We start from the raw sequence: 13,118 nt of genomic DNA, 5'->3' as shown, positions 1-13,118 counted from the left end.
CTTGGTTTCAATTTGAAGCAGTTAGTGAGTTAACAGAAAATGCAGATTTTATACTAACATGAATGGATCTCGGTGGCCGCCGGCAGAAGAAGCGGCGGCGGTGGAGCTGTTGAAGTACAATGATTGATGGAAGCGTTGTTGTTGGGGGTAATGGGTGAAGGTGTGGGAATGTTTGGGGCCAGAATCGTAATAATGGAAGATGTGGGGGTAGTTTTGTCATTTTGAATTTGTTACAAGAATATTCGAAGAGAAGGATGTACTGTTTGTTTTTATGGGCAGCTACAGAAGCTACTTCCAATTATTTTTTAACTAATATATGAAAATAATATATACTGGACCCCACCCATTAGTATAGGTAAATTTTTAACAAGGGTAATAATGGAAAATGAAATTTGTAACCCTCCAAATTGGTGGGTTTGAAAATTGAAACAAATATACACAAATCAAACCCTTCAAAACCCTTCCCGAACCCTTCAAAACCCTTACCCTTCAAAATTTATATCCTCCAAACAAGGGTTTGTGGAAACCCTCTCAAACCCTTCCCTTACTAACACTCTCAAACCCCCCATCCAATCAAACCCTTAACGAACATTTCAAACCCCTATCCAAGCACAACCTTAGTTTAGTGCCATCCCTTTTTATCAGAATATGCTATTGTGCAACCACACAAGGCTAGAATACAAGGCATGTGTTCCTGTTCCCTATTCAGCTCATCAGTTGTTTTCGATCACAATGTATCATATGTATCTACCTGTAACAATTCTTTAATAAAACCTCAAAGGACTAGTCTAAGGAATTAATCTAATTATTGCAAATTCCATGTCACAAATCCTAATTTTAGGGGTGATTTTGAGTCTCCATCTTTCCCCAAATCCCAGCATTTGTCTAGAACCTAATCCACAACTCTTCCTTAAAGAAAGCATATCTGATCTTTCTTTGCTAAAACTGACACTATGAGTAACAGAAATTTAAATCGACCCATCCAGAATAACCGGAAATTGCCAATCCTAGATATTTGTACTTATCATTGATTGTAAATAATTTGATATGATTGTCAAACAAAGAACAACATCAGGCCGTAAATTAACAACAAAAAACGCAGGAAAAATATGAACAGGGAGTTTTATCACCGGAAGGTATTAAGCCGATACGGGTGACAAGAGGAGAGATACGTGCTGTTGCTGGTCGTGAAACCTTCGCTTAAGGTAAGACTCGAGGATCTCCATAACGGAGACGAAACGCTTCATTTCATCGAGACAGCGAGTGAGCTCCGCTTCCCTCGCTCTAGCTCGATCTAAAAGAGCCTCGGTTTGGGCTAGGCGGGCAAGAAGATGTTCCACAGCAGATGCGTAGTCGTTTTGAGACCGGCGGTTCCGTGAGGAGATTAGGTCATCAAGTGATACGGAACGTTGATGGCCGTAGCACATCGTGAAAAATGGAAATGGGGGTTTGGATTGGGATAGAGACAGACAGAGAAAGAGATGAGATGAGAAGAGATTTGGCTATCTGAGATCAAAACTTGGCTTTTAGTGAAACTAAAACAAGATGAAGATTAGACGATTGAAATGTTTCAATAGGTTAGATGATTAAGCGACTTCTTTTGTAAGGCGTCTGGTTTGATGTTATGTTTCCCAATTGCAACTCAACCCATTTAAACGCTATGTCGTGTCGCTTCGCTACCCAAATTACAAGATGTAGCATTTTGGTCATTTACAAATCATTGCTTCTGTTAATTAATTAATACTTCCTCCATATACACCAACCGCGCGTTTGGTTCTATTAGGATAGAGATATGGAGAAAGGTTGAGATATCATAAAAATATGATAGTCGATAATTATTATCAAATGTTTGGTACGTAGAATATGAATAGATATAAAATAACATTTTACTATTTTAACCTTATTTAAACTACAGAATATTAATTTGAGGAATAAGTTGGACTTTTCTATCCTATTAAAATCGCAGGAGCTTATTTCACCTCCTTATACCATCCTCCTTTTGGATATAAGATTTGAGGGATAAGACTTGTATCCCTCCTTATCTCCCTAACATATCTCTAAAACAAACATGGGATAACTCATCTAAGTTTTTTATCCATATCTCCGTATCTTTATCCCCTCTAACAAACACCCCGCAAATATTCAAGTTAGCTTCTTCTTTTTGATAAACAATTTATAAATCAATGTGGTTTTATATATTATACTAATTATTTTTTGTGTTTTCCAAAACAATTATATGGTCTCAATAAAAAAAAACAATTATATGGTTTCTAATTTTTTTTTTCCTATCAATTATTTAGTCCTTTTTAAGTCAATAGTAAAGTTAAACTCAATAATAACAAAACTACCATTTTTTATTTTGTAATGATAAAACATTTATCTTTTTATGATTTTTTTCCATACTTTTTTTTTAACAGAAGGAAGGGCCTAGGCCCCGGAAACAAACAAACCAAAAACTAATCTAGATTCTGAGCTCTCCTGAGGATGCCCGAACCAGAATTGTCTGAATTAATGATGTCCATTAAGCCTGCAGGGGGATTCTCACACTCGTGATACCCTAAACACCTTTCGCTTGCGAAATTTGCCATAAAATCCGCTGCTTTATTCCCTTCACGAAGGACATGAACAACTTTGACATCCCAATTCGAACCAATCTGTTTCCGACATTCCTCAAGAAGCCAATCATACTGATGTACCCGATACCCTTTTGTTCTGATAAGCTCCACCGTTGATTGAGAATCGAGCTCAAAAATTACCTTCTTCCACCCCTTTCTCCTGGCAAGTTCCAACCCGTAATAGAGGCCCCAAATCTTCGCCAGATCCACGGAGCAGTTACCCAACCTGCAGAAAAATCCCCCTAACCAGCTTCCGTTACTGTCCCGGGCGAGCCCGCCGCAAGTCGCGCGACCTGAAATGTTACTCCGAGCCCCATCGCAGTTGAACTTGATCCATCCCTCCGCCGGTGGCAACCACTGAACCAGACGATCCCGCGTATGCGGCGGCGCAGCACACGCGTTCCGACAGGTCCTCACCGCCTCAGCTTGCTCCGACGCGGCGCGAATAACAGTGTCAATCTTTTCCGTCAGCCCCCGACCGACGCCTTCAAACACCAATTCATTCCTCCATTTCCAAAGTAACCAGCAGCAGGTTCCAAAAACAATTGCCCAAGAAATACCATTCCACTTCCCTCTATCCTGTAAGTTACACAGCATCCACGGTTTAACCTCCCCTGAGAAGAACTCCGCCTGCCGATTCAAAGGAATGAAGAAAGTCCAGATTCTCCTTGCTTCACTACAATCCCGAAGAAGATGAATTAGATCTTCTCTAGATCCACAGATCCCGCAATCTCATCACTGCTGATATGCCTCCTGACCTGGTCGGCATTGGTAAGAACAGCCTCATGCCCCATAGTCCAGAGAAACATTTTAATTCTCTCGGTTACCTTAGCTTCCCAGATACACATCCAATCTGCAGCCGACCAACTCGTTTCAGTAGCAGCAGATTGATTGAATTGGAGCGCATAAGCCGTTTTCATCGAGAAGCTGCCTGTTTTGCTCGGTTCCCAACTCCAACTGTCCATGTTATCGTCATTACTGAACAGGACTATAGAGGCAAGATTGTGCAGCTCGTCCTGAGGAAGCACACTACGTAATCTGTCCCAGTCCCAGCCATGCCTTTCAACCCAGTAATCTGCCACATTCTGACTCATCTCCTCCTCCGACAAGGGGGCAAGAGCTTTGTCAATAAGTTTACCAGCCTGAAGCCAGTTATCTGACCAGAACCGAGTGTTCCGCCCATTTCTAACAAGATGGCAAATGCCTTTTTTCAGAATATCCGCTCCTAGGACAATTCCCTTCCAAACTGCGCTTTGCTGGTTCCGTTTTTTGAACATATCCAGCCCGCCCTTGTTCCCCCCATAAATACCTTTGAGCACTTTGGCCCAGACGCAGTCATGTTCAGTGAGCATCCTCCAGCCTAATTTCGCAATATTCGCGAGATTGGCTTCTCTGACCTGGCGAACACCGAGACCCCCTTGATCCTTAGTTTTGCATACCACCTCCCATTTAACCAGGTGAGTCTTCCTCCTACTACTCTCATTCCCCCAGATAAATCTTCTGTTAATGTTGTCCAAACGTTTGCTAACGCTTACTGGAAAGACCGAAGTTTGCATTGCATAAATGGGCAGGGCGGACAGTACTGCCTTAACCAGCGTAGTTCTCCCTGCAAGTGACAGACTCTTCTCCTTCCAACCGGTGAGGTGATTCTGAACTCTATCAATCACATAGTCAAAAGAATGTTTGTTGACCCTCTCATGAGCAAGATAAATGCCTAGATACTTTCCAAGGTTCCTGGTGCTTTTGATCCCTAGGGCCCCTGATATCCGGTTCTTAAGCTGGTCCTGAACGCCATTGGAAAAGAAACAACAGGATTTTTCAAGACTAACCTTTTGGCCCAATCCATCATAAAACAACCCCAGGATGTTTTTAATGACCTCCGCTTTCTTCACGGACGCTTCAGACATCAAGACAATATCATCGGCGAAGAAACAATGAGACAGTTTAGGCCCATTCTTTGACAGAGTGACCGAGACCCACTCCCCTGCTTCCACCGCATCCTGGATGAGGTGATTCAGCCTTTCAAGACAGAGAACAAAGAGATAAGGAGACAGTGGATCCCCTTGCCTAAGCCCCCTAGACGGCTTGAACCCATCCCCTTTCTCTCCATTCCAAAGAACATGCATGGTCGGGGTAGTAACACAGCTCATGATCACAGAAATTAGCCCTAGGGGAAGGCCAAGCCTATTCAGGGTATCTTGTAAGAAATTCCAGTTAATCCGATCATAAGCCTTTTCAAGATCAAGCTTCAAGAGCATTTGCTTCTTCTTGTTCTTCTTGCGTTGGAAGGAGAAGATAGTTTCCTGCATTAGAACCACATTATCTGAAATCTGACGACCCGGGACGAAGCTGCTCTGCATAGGACCAACCACCTCAGGTAAGATAGTTTTGAGTCTGTTCGTAATACATTTTGTGATAAGCTTGTAGCTAACATTGCATAAGCTGATTGGTCTGAATTTTGTGAGGCTGTCAGGATCCTTGACTTTTGGGATAAGAGAGATAAGGGTGCTGTTCATTCCCTCCTCGAGGACCCCGGTGTTCAGCCCACGAAGAACACACCCCATGGTGCTTGTTCCAATCGTGTCCCAGAACCGCTGAAAGAACCCTGCTTGGAACCCATCCGGCCCAGGAGCTTTCCAGGGGGCCATACTCCGGAGAGCATTCTTCACCTCTTCCATTATAAACGGTTGGTTCAGCTCTGTGTAACTCGAGCTAGTGATCTCAGGAAAACCATGAGCCGAATGGATGGGGACCCTGTTAGGCATCTCATCTGAATACAACTGGAAGAAGAAGCTATCAGCCATAGAGCGCAAAACCCGTGCATCCCAGATCCAATTACCTTCGTTACTCCGCAGCCCCATCTTCCAGTTTCGACGATTTCTAATGACCGTTGATAAATAAAAAAACTTGGTATTCCTGTCCCCCTCCTTGAGCCACTGCACACGAGATCGCTGCGCCCAGAAGAGTTCCTCCTACTTAAGGATGGTATTTAGCTCTTGCCTAACTTTATTTTCAAGCCGGAGCATCCCATTAGTGCACTGAATAGCCAACTTCTTCTGAATCCCTCCCAAATGAGCAAAAGCTCTCTTTTTGCGGTTAACAAGGTTTCCAAAATCCGTCTTGTGCCACTCTAGGAGCCTCTCCGCCAAGCTACTCAGAGCGCTTCCAAGGGGGGCCGTATCATTCCAGTGGTGGTTAATCAAATCTTTCACGGCAGTACCTTCTAGCCAGGCGTTCATAAAGAGAAAGGGGCTTTTGATACTATGAGAATTATTCAGAACATCATTCAAAATCGGAGTATGGTCATACTGTGATCTCGGTAGATTTCTCACTACTGCGGAAGGGAACCGAAGTCGCCATTCAGAGTTACACAAACCCCTGTCAAGTCTGCAGGCTACACGGGTTCTTGGGGTTGAGCCCCTGTACCAAGTAAATTTTGGCCCCTCGTACCCCAAATCCACAAGCTCAAGGTCATTAATCCAAGAGATGAAGGGATTACACCTGTTCAGCGTTCTGATCGACCCTCCCTGCTTCTCACTTCCATCCTTAATACAATTGAAATCCCCGCAAAGAAGCTAGGGACCCGTAGTGTGTCTGCTGAGCTGACAAGTATCCTCAAAGAATTTTCTTTTATGCACCAGCTGAGGTCTAACGTAAATCGCCGTCAAGTCAAAAAACTGGTCCTTCCATTCCCCTTCTTTTAACGCAACAGTACAGTGAATAAACTGATAGTTCTTCTCCTTCACATTAACTAGAACCTGGGCTTCATCCCAGAACAGCCAAACTCCTCCACTAAAACCCTCCGCTTCCACTATTTCGCATCTATTGAACCCCATCTTCCTACCCATAACCAGCGCCCGAGAACCCGGGATCCGAGTTTCAAGGAGGCCAACAATATCGGGCTTATGAACCTTTACCATGTGTCTTAAAGATCTCTGAAAATTAGTGCCACCGACACCAAAGCAGTTCCAGATGATAATCTTCATAATCAAGGAGATAACAGGAACGGGGTGCCCAAGGCAGATCAATTCAGATTCCGGCCTAGAGGCTGATCCTCCAATCTTACCGATTTACCCAAACTTTGCGCTACAGATCTCTCTCTTAGCTTCTGAATCAACCTATCATTCCCTTTGAAAACAAGCTCTTCTTGTTGCACATTAGCGTTGAGAGAACTGAGTGGTTCTCTGTGGTCCAAAGAAAACCTGGATCTCTTCCCTCTCCCAACCACAGCATCCGACGATTCATTCTCCCGAAATCCGTCAATAAACACACTACCTTCTTTTTCGATGTCCATCAAGACATTGCCCAGGGTTGCAAACTTGTTTGGGTGAATATCCAACCCTTGTCCCTTATTTTCCTTCTGTTTACTAGCAAGCTTACCCGTCCCCTTGTGTTTCTGCTTTTGGGTGATCTTGCCTCCTGTAATCTCCTTCTCACTTCTATCTGTCACCAAAGCACTGAATCCAGTGAATTTTCCTTTGCTTGTGCTTCCCTGTTCTAGACCCTGCTTCCCTCCGAATGGATTTGGATTTGCTTCATTCCCAATATCAGGTTTCCCTTTATTAGCATATCCCTGCATCGAGTTTCTGGCAGGATACTTCCGTCTAGGCACAAGCATCCAGGGGCCATACACCTCCGAACCTGCATCCTGGTTATCAATTCCGGAATCAGGCATCGCTGGGAACTCCGTGGCACGAGGTTCACCATCAGTTCTCTGCTCCGTCTCTCCCATAACCATATCGCAAGCCTCGACGGGATTCTTTACAAGGACTGCACTTTGCCAGCAACATTCAGTTCTAAGATGGCCATATATACCACAGAAGGTACAAGCCATATGGAGGCCTTCGTATTCCACCCTCTGAATTTCCCCATCTAACTCAAACTGAGCAATCAAAGGCTTCAAGAGATCTATTTCCACACATACTCTAGCAAACCGCCCTCTAGTTTTCTTGGCTGTATTCTCATCCACACGCACTGGTTTTCCAATGGTGGCAGCAATTCCCAATAACACATCCACATCATAAAATAAAAGAGGAAGTTGAGGAAAGCGTACCCAGACCATAGATTTCTCCACGCTTGCTTCAGTTGGGCTGAACGTTGCAGACCAGGTTCGGACAGTCAAATAGTGCCCCTGTATCATCCAAGGGCCATCATTAATCACGTGGATTCTATCCAGCTCGTTATCAAATTGAACCAAGTGGAAGCCCTCTCCCAAATCCATCATGCTTACTCCTGCTATTGGTTTCCAAAGCTCCATGGTTCTGCGTTGTAGAGCTACATAGCCCAGGCTCCGTCCCAGAATTTTGATGATTAGTGCATTAGCCCAGGGCACCGCTAACCTCTTTTTCAGCTCGGGATCAATTGTGACAATCGGGATCAGGGGGTCAGCAGAATTGGGGCTAATTCGGATTAGACCTTCAGCGCAGAGATCCTTTCGGGGCCGAGGGGGGATGGAATCAGAGCTAGCAGCGGCGATGTCCTTCCAGGACAGCTTTGGTGGCGGCGGGTCGGTCGCAAACGGGGGAGAGTGGCCGTCCGGAGGGACGAACACGGTGTGGCGGAAGGAGTCCGGCGAGGAAGGCCCTAGGGCAGACGCGGGTTCGGTCATCGCGATTTTTTTTTTTAATCTATAACTTATTTTTTTTCCATACTTAATCTCTCTAAATATATAGTATTTGATTTAATATTTTTTTATAGAAGTTTAATTTAGCCGTGAAATTTTGTTTCATTAAAAAATAATAAAAATACTTTAAAAATTATAAAATTAAAAATATAACTATATAAAATTATAAATATCAACTTTTTTTATCTTTAATAAATTTTATGCATAAAATAAAAATAAATATGATTTTGAAAAAATTATCAAGATTTTTAATAATATTAAATATTAGTTTTAAAGATTTTATATTAAATAATAAATAAAATGTGAATAAAAAATTATATATATGTATAAATATAAAAATGTTAGTGTATATATATATATATATGAGAGGGAGGAAAAGCTGTGCGATAAAACGCAAGGCGATGGAGGCGATTGCGTTGGCGATGCCGAGCCTGTGAACGCGTCTCCTCTTTGCAGTGTAGGAGTGTCGATGGCGTTTGCTTCTGTCTGGCGGTCGGCGCTATTCTCTAATCCCCGGTGAGTTCGTTTCTCTCCTTCAATTCCGTGTGTCAATCGGCGGCGGTTTAGATTTACTTCAGCGTAATATTGCTTGTGGGTTCCCCTTTTGGATTGGTTGATTGTTATTATGGTTATTGGATTGATTGATAGTGGTTGATTGTTGTTCTTTATCTTTTGCGTATTTTTGCTTGTGGGTTCCCATTTTGGATTGGTTGAGTGCTGTTGGGGTTATTCCTTTTGGATTAATTGGTAGTGGTTGTGGTTATTCCTGTGTAATTCCGTGAATTGTGTGATTTACAACTTGGTAAGGAATATCAGAGGTGCAATCCCGATGGCGAAGATTTAATTCTTCAGTCATGTGCTCGTCTTCATCTCAGGCGGCCGGCTCTGCGCCGTTCGCCATTGCCCACCTGTGCGATCGGAGGTCCTTCTCTCGTCTTGCGTCTTATGTCCCTACCTTGCATCCGCAATCGAAGCCTATTGCTCCACCAACTTTTGCGGCGGCTGTGAAGGGTTCACTCCATAAAACGGTGATCCCTGCTCCGTCCCAGCCGGTCATCTCTGAAGAAGGGGGATTTATGGCGGTCAAAATTCCTCAGGCTATTTACGAGGAACGAATTAAGTCTGTCCAGCACTCTGTCATTGGTCGTGTTACAATGAACAAAGGAGATCGTCCCTGGAGACACGCTGATCTTAAGCAGAAGCTGAACCAAGTCTGGAAACGAGACCTAGATTGGAAAATGATATCCCTTGGGAAAGGATTCTATCAGATAGTTATGCCTGATGAAGGAGCCCTTCAGTCTATTTGGGGACATGGAGCAATTTCGCTGAAGCCCGGAATCATCAGATTCTCGCCTTGGACCCCAGGGTTCAATCCAGAGTTGCACAAATCCACTTCTGCGCAGGTATGGGTTCGTATTTACAATCTACCTTGGGAATTTTGGGATACCAGGATCATTGCCAGTATTGCTAGAGCTATAAGGGTTCCTATCAGATTTGATCAGAATACAGTTAGTGGTGAATTTGGGCATTATGCCAGAGTTCTTATTGATGTTGAGCTGTCTCGTGAGGTGCAATCTAAGCTCAGGATTGATACGGATAATCATAAGCAGTGGGTCTATGTGGAATATGAGAATCTACCAGCGCTCTGTGGTACTTGTTCCTCTATTGGGCACTTGTCGGCTCAATGTCGTCGTAATACTGATGTTAAACAGTAGGTTCCAATTAGTAAGAAACAGAGGAATGATCATGGTAAGGATTGGCGAAAAGCTCCTAATGCAAAGATTATCGAAGAGAATCAGAAAGAGAATGAAGCTTCGCAACATGTAGAGAGATCTTGTGACAAAGAACAGCAGGTAAACGCCCTGCAGTTGGTTCTACATAATTATGAAACTCGAATGAATGATGCAACTGGAGATAGGGCTGAGCCTAAGTCTTGGGATGATTCTAGTGAAGGTCTCAGCCGATCTGATTCGGATTCTGAGGGAATTGCGGTGAAGGTGCCAGCGGCTATACCAAAAGAGGTAAATTTCCTTTCTGAATCTCATGAATGGACACAACACTTGATTAGATAAAAAAATAGAGAGTCTTGTAATAGGAATGACTTTGCTGTTGAGAGTAGTGACTGGATCACAATGAGAAAGAAGCCTAAAGCTAAATCTACTGAATCTCGGTTGAAAGGGCGAGTTAAATCTCCCATCAAATATCCATGAAGATTTTGTACTGGAACTGTAGGGGTATCCAGAATCAGGGTACCCAAAGGGCTTTAAAACTGATGTGCAATACTAATCATCCTGATTTGGTGTGTTTATCAGAGCCTATGGTTGATTTTGATAGAATTTCTTCTCGCTTCTGGAACGCCCTAGGGCTGCAACTCATCTCTCAAAATGATTGCAATTCAATTTGGCTTTTTTGTAAGATTGGTCTGAGTGGTCACTGTCACACTCTTCTTAATCATGAGCAACATATCACGGTTAAGTTCAGACTGCAGACTAATGAATTTCAGATTTCCTTTGTTTATGGGCATAACAGTTCTAGCATGCGCCGTTTGCTTTAGGATTCAGTTTTAGATATTGGGGAGAGTAATAAAAGAATTGTTCTGGGAGATTTTAATGCTGTGAGGGGTGCGCATGAGAAAACTGGCAGAAGTCCTTCTGAAAGCAGCTGTAGAGATTTTAGAGAATTCATTCGGAATGGAGAATTGACTGAAGTGGAAAACACAGGTATGCAATTTACTTGGTCAAATGGTAGAATGGGTGATGCACATGTTGAATGCAGGCTGGACAGGGATTTTGTCAATGACAATGTTATTGATAGTTGGGACAGAATTCATTGCTCGGTTCTTCCTCGAAGCAAATCTGATCATTGCCCGATCCTGCTTTCTTGTGCTTCCGACATGGCTCGAAAGGGAAGATTTAAATTCCTCTCTATGTGGACCACTCACAGCTCTCTGCACAAACTGATCCAGGATCATTGGATCTCCTGCGCTATCTCTCTTCCACCTGCTCAGCTTCTCTGTCACAAACTTAAGACTCTTCGTCCTAAGCTTAGGGCATGGAATATTGAAGTTTTTGGCCATCTTGACAGTAATATCACTGCTGCTCTTGACAAACTGAGAGAGGTCCAATCCGATATCTCTAGGGATGGCTTAAATGATTCCCGCTTTGCTCAGGAAGCGGAGGCTCAACAAGACCTTGATTTACAGCTTATCAGGCAAGAGATGCTTCTCAGAGACAAAAGCAGAGAAAAATGGCTTAGGGCAGGAGACAGAAATTCGACCTTCTTCCACCGGTCGTCTAAAATTAGGAAGGTTCAATCCTCTCTGGATAGTCTCCTAATCAATAATACTATGGTTAGTGATGAGAATGAGATATCTCAGCATGTGGTTAATTACTATGAGTCTCTTTTCTCCGGTAACTTAAGATTTGTTGATTATGATGCAGTTAACTCAGTCATTCCCCGTAGTGTGACTGATTCGGACAATGAGCCTCTTCTGAAGAGACCTTCTGATGATGAGATCCGAAATGCAGTATTCAAAATGAATAGGGACAGCTCGCCGGGGCCTGATGGTTTTGGTGGTATGTTTTATCAGCATTATTGGGATATTGTGGGATCTGATGTGTGTAGGATGGTGCTCAACTTCTTTGACTCTGGTTACATGCTTCCGGGCATGAATTCTAGCATCATTGCTCTCATTCCCAAGGTAGAAGGAGCTAATGAAATCCAGCAATTCAGACCTGTTGCTATGGGGAACTTCAATTACAAAATCATTTCCAGGATTCTCTCTGACAGGCTGGCTCCTATTGCTTCTAAAATTATCTCTAACAACCAGTTCGGCTTCATCTCAGGCAGAAGTATTCATCACTGCATAGCCGCGGCTTTAGAGGGTATCAACATGCTTAAAAAAGTGCTTTGGCGGAAGCATGGCTCTAAAAATTGATATCAGAAAAGCTTTCGACACTTTAGACTGGAACTTCCTGTTAGCTGTTCTAGATTCTTTTGGCTTTTCACTGAGGTTCAGAAACTGGATTCTGGAAATTCTTAGATCGGCTAGAATTTCAATTGATGTAGGAGGTGGAATTAAAGGATTCTTCAGCTGTTCTTGTGGTGTCAGGCAAGGGGACCCGCTCTCCTCCACGCTTTTTGGGCTCGCTGAGGATTTTCTTGGCAGATGGATTAGCAAATTGGATGCTGAAGGTAAATTTGATCCTATGAATTACACTCAGGATGTTGGTTTTCCCTCTCATCTTCTATATGCAGATGACATGATGCTACTCTGCCGAGCCACTATGAAAAATATGAGATGCATTAGAGATTTTTTCGCCCTTTATGAAGCTATTTCTGGACAAGCTGTCAATTGGGATAAATCACAGGCTATCTTCGGCAACTATATCTCTTCCACTCGCAGAAACCGGCTCTCTGGTATCCTGGGTATTAGGGTAGCTTCACTTCCATTTAATTATCTCGGAGTGCCTTTGTTTCAGGGGGCCCCTAGGTCCAGATACCTACAACCTCTAATTGACAGATTTCTCAGCAAATTCAGTTTATGGAAGGGACAATCCCTATCATTTGCTGGCCGTCTCACGCTCATTAAGTCTTCCTTGACTGGTGCACTGGTGCACTCATTCCTAATTTACAAATGGCCCTGTGCTCTCATTGCTCGAGTCAATAAGGCTGTTCGCAACTTTCTCTGGACCGGGGACAGAGATAGAAGGAAGCTCATCACTGTTCCTTGGAATATCTGCTGTCAGCAAGCAGGCTTTGGTGGATTAGGTATTAAGGACTTTCAACTTTTCAACTCTTCCTTGATTGCAAAATTTAGTTGGGATCTATTGCAGGGTCAGAGCTTCATCACCACGCTGCTCCGACGTCGTTTCCTAGAA

General features: G+C 43.4%; 1 protein-coding gene across 1 annotated transcript; it reads right to left on the bottom strand.

The window, feature by feature from the left end:
• Positions 1–1,139: 1,139 nt before the first annotated feature.
• On the bottom strand, positions 1,140–1,427 carry LOC136229846 (protein SKIP34). Its single transcript, XM_066018727.1, has one exon. The coding sequence runs from the start codon at positions 1,425–1,427 to the stop codon at positions 1,140–1,142; it is 288 nt and encodes a 95-aa protein (XP_065874799.1).
• Between the last annotated feature and the right edge of the window lie 11,691 nt (positions 1,428–13,118).

This window comes from Euphorbia lathyris, chromosome 5 (assembly GCF_963576675.1).
Source record: "Euphorbia lathyris chromosome 5, ddEupLath1.1, whole genome shotgun sequence".
NCBI lineage: Eukaryota > Viridiplantae > Streptophyta > Magnoliopsida > Malpighiales > Euphorbiaceae > Euphorbia > Euphorbia lathyris.
The sequence above is the reverse complement of the archived record's forward strand: the minus strand, read 5'-3'. Positions and strand labels throughout refer to the sequence as shown.

Bases quoted from the DNA above. Each gene is read 5' to 3' on its own strand.
- LOC136229846 (XM_066018727.1), bottom strand. From the start codon at position 1,427: ATGTGCTACGGCCATCAACGTTCCGTATCACTTGATGACCTAATCTCC.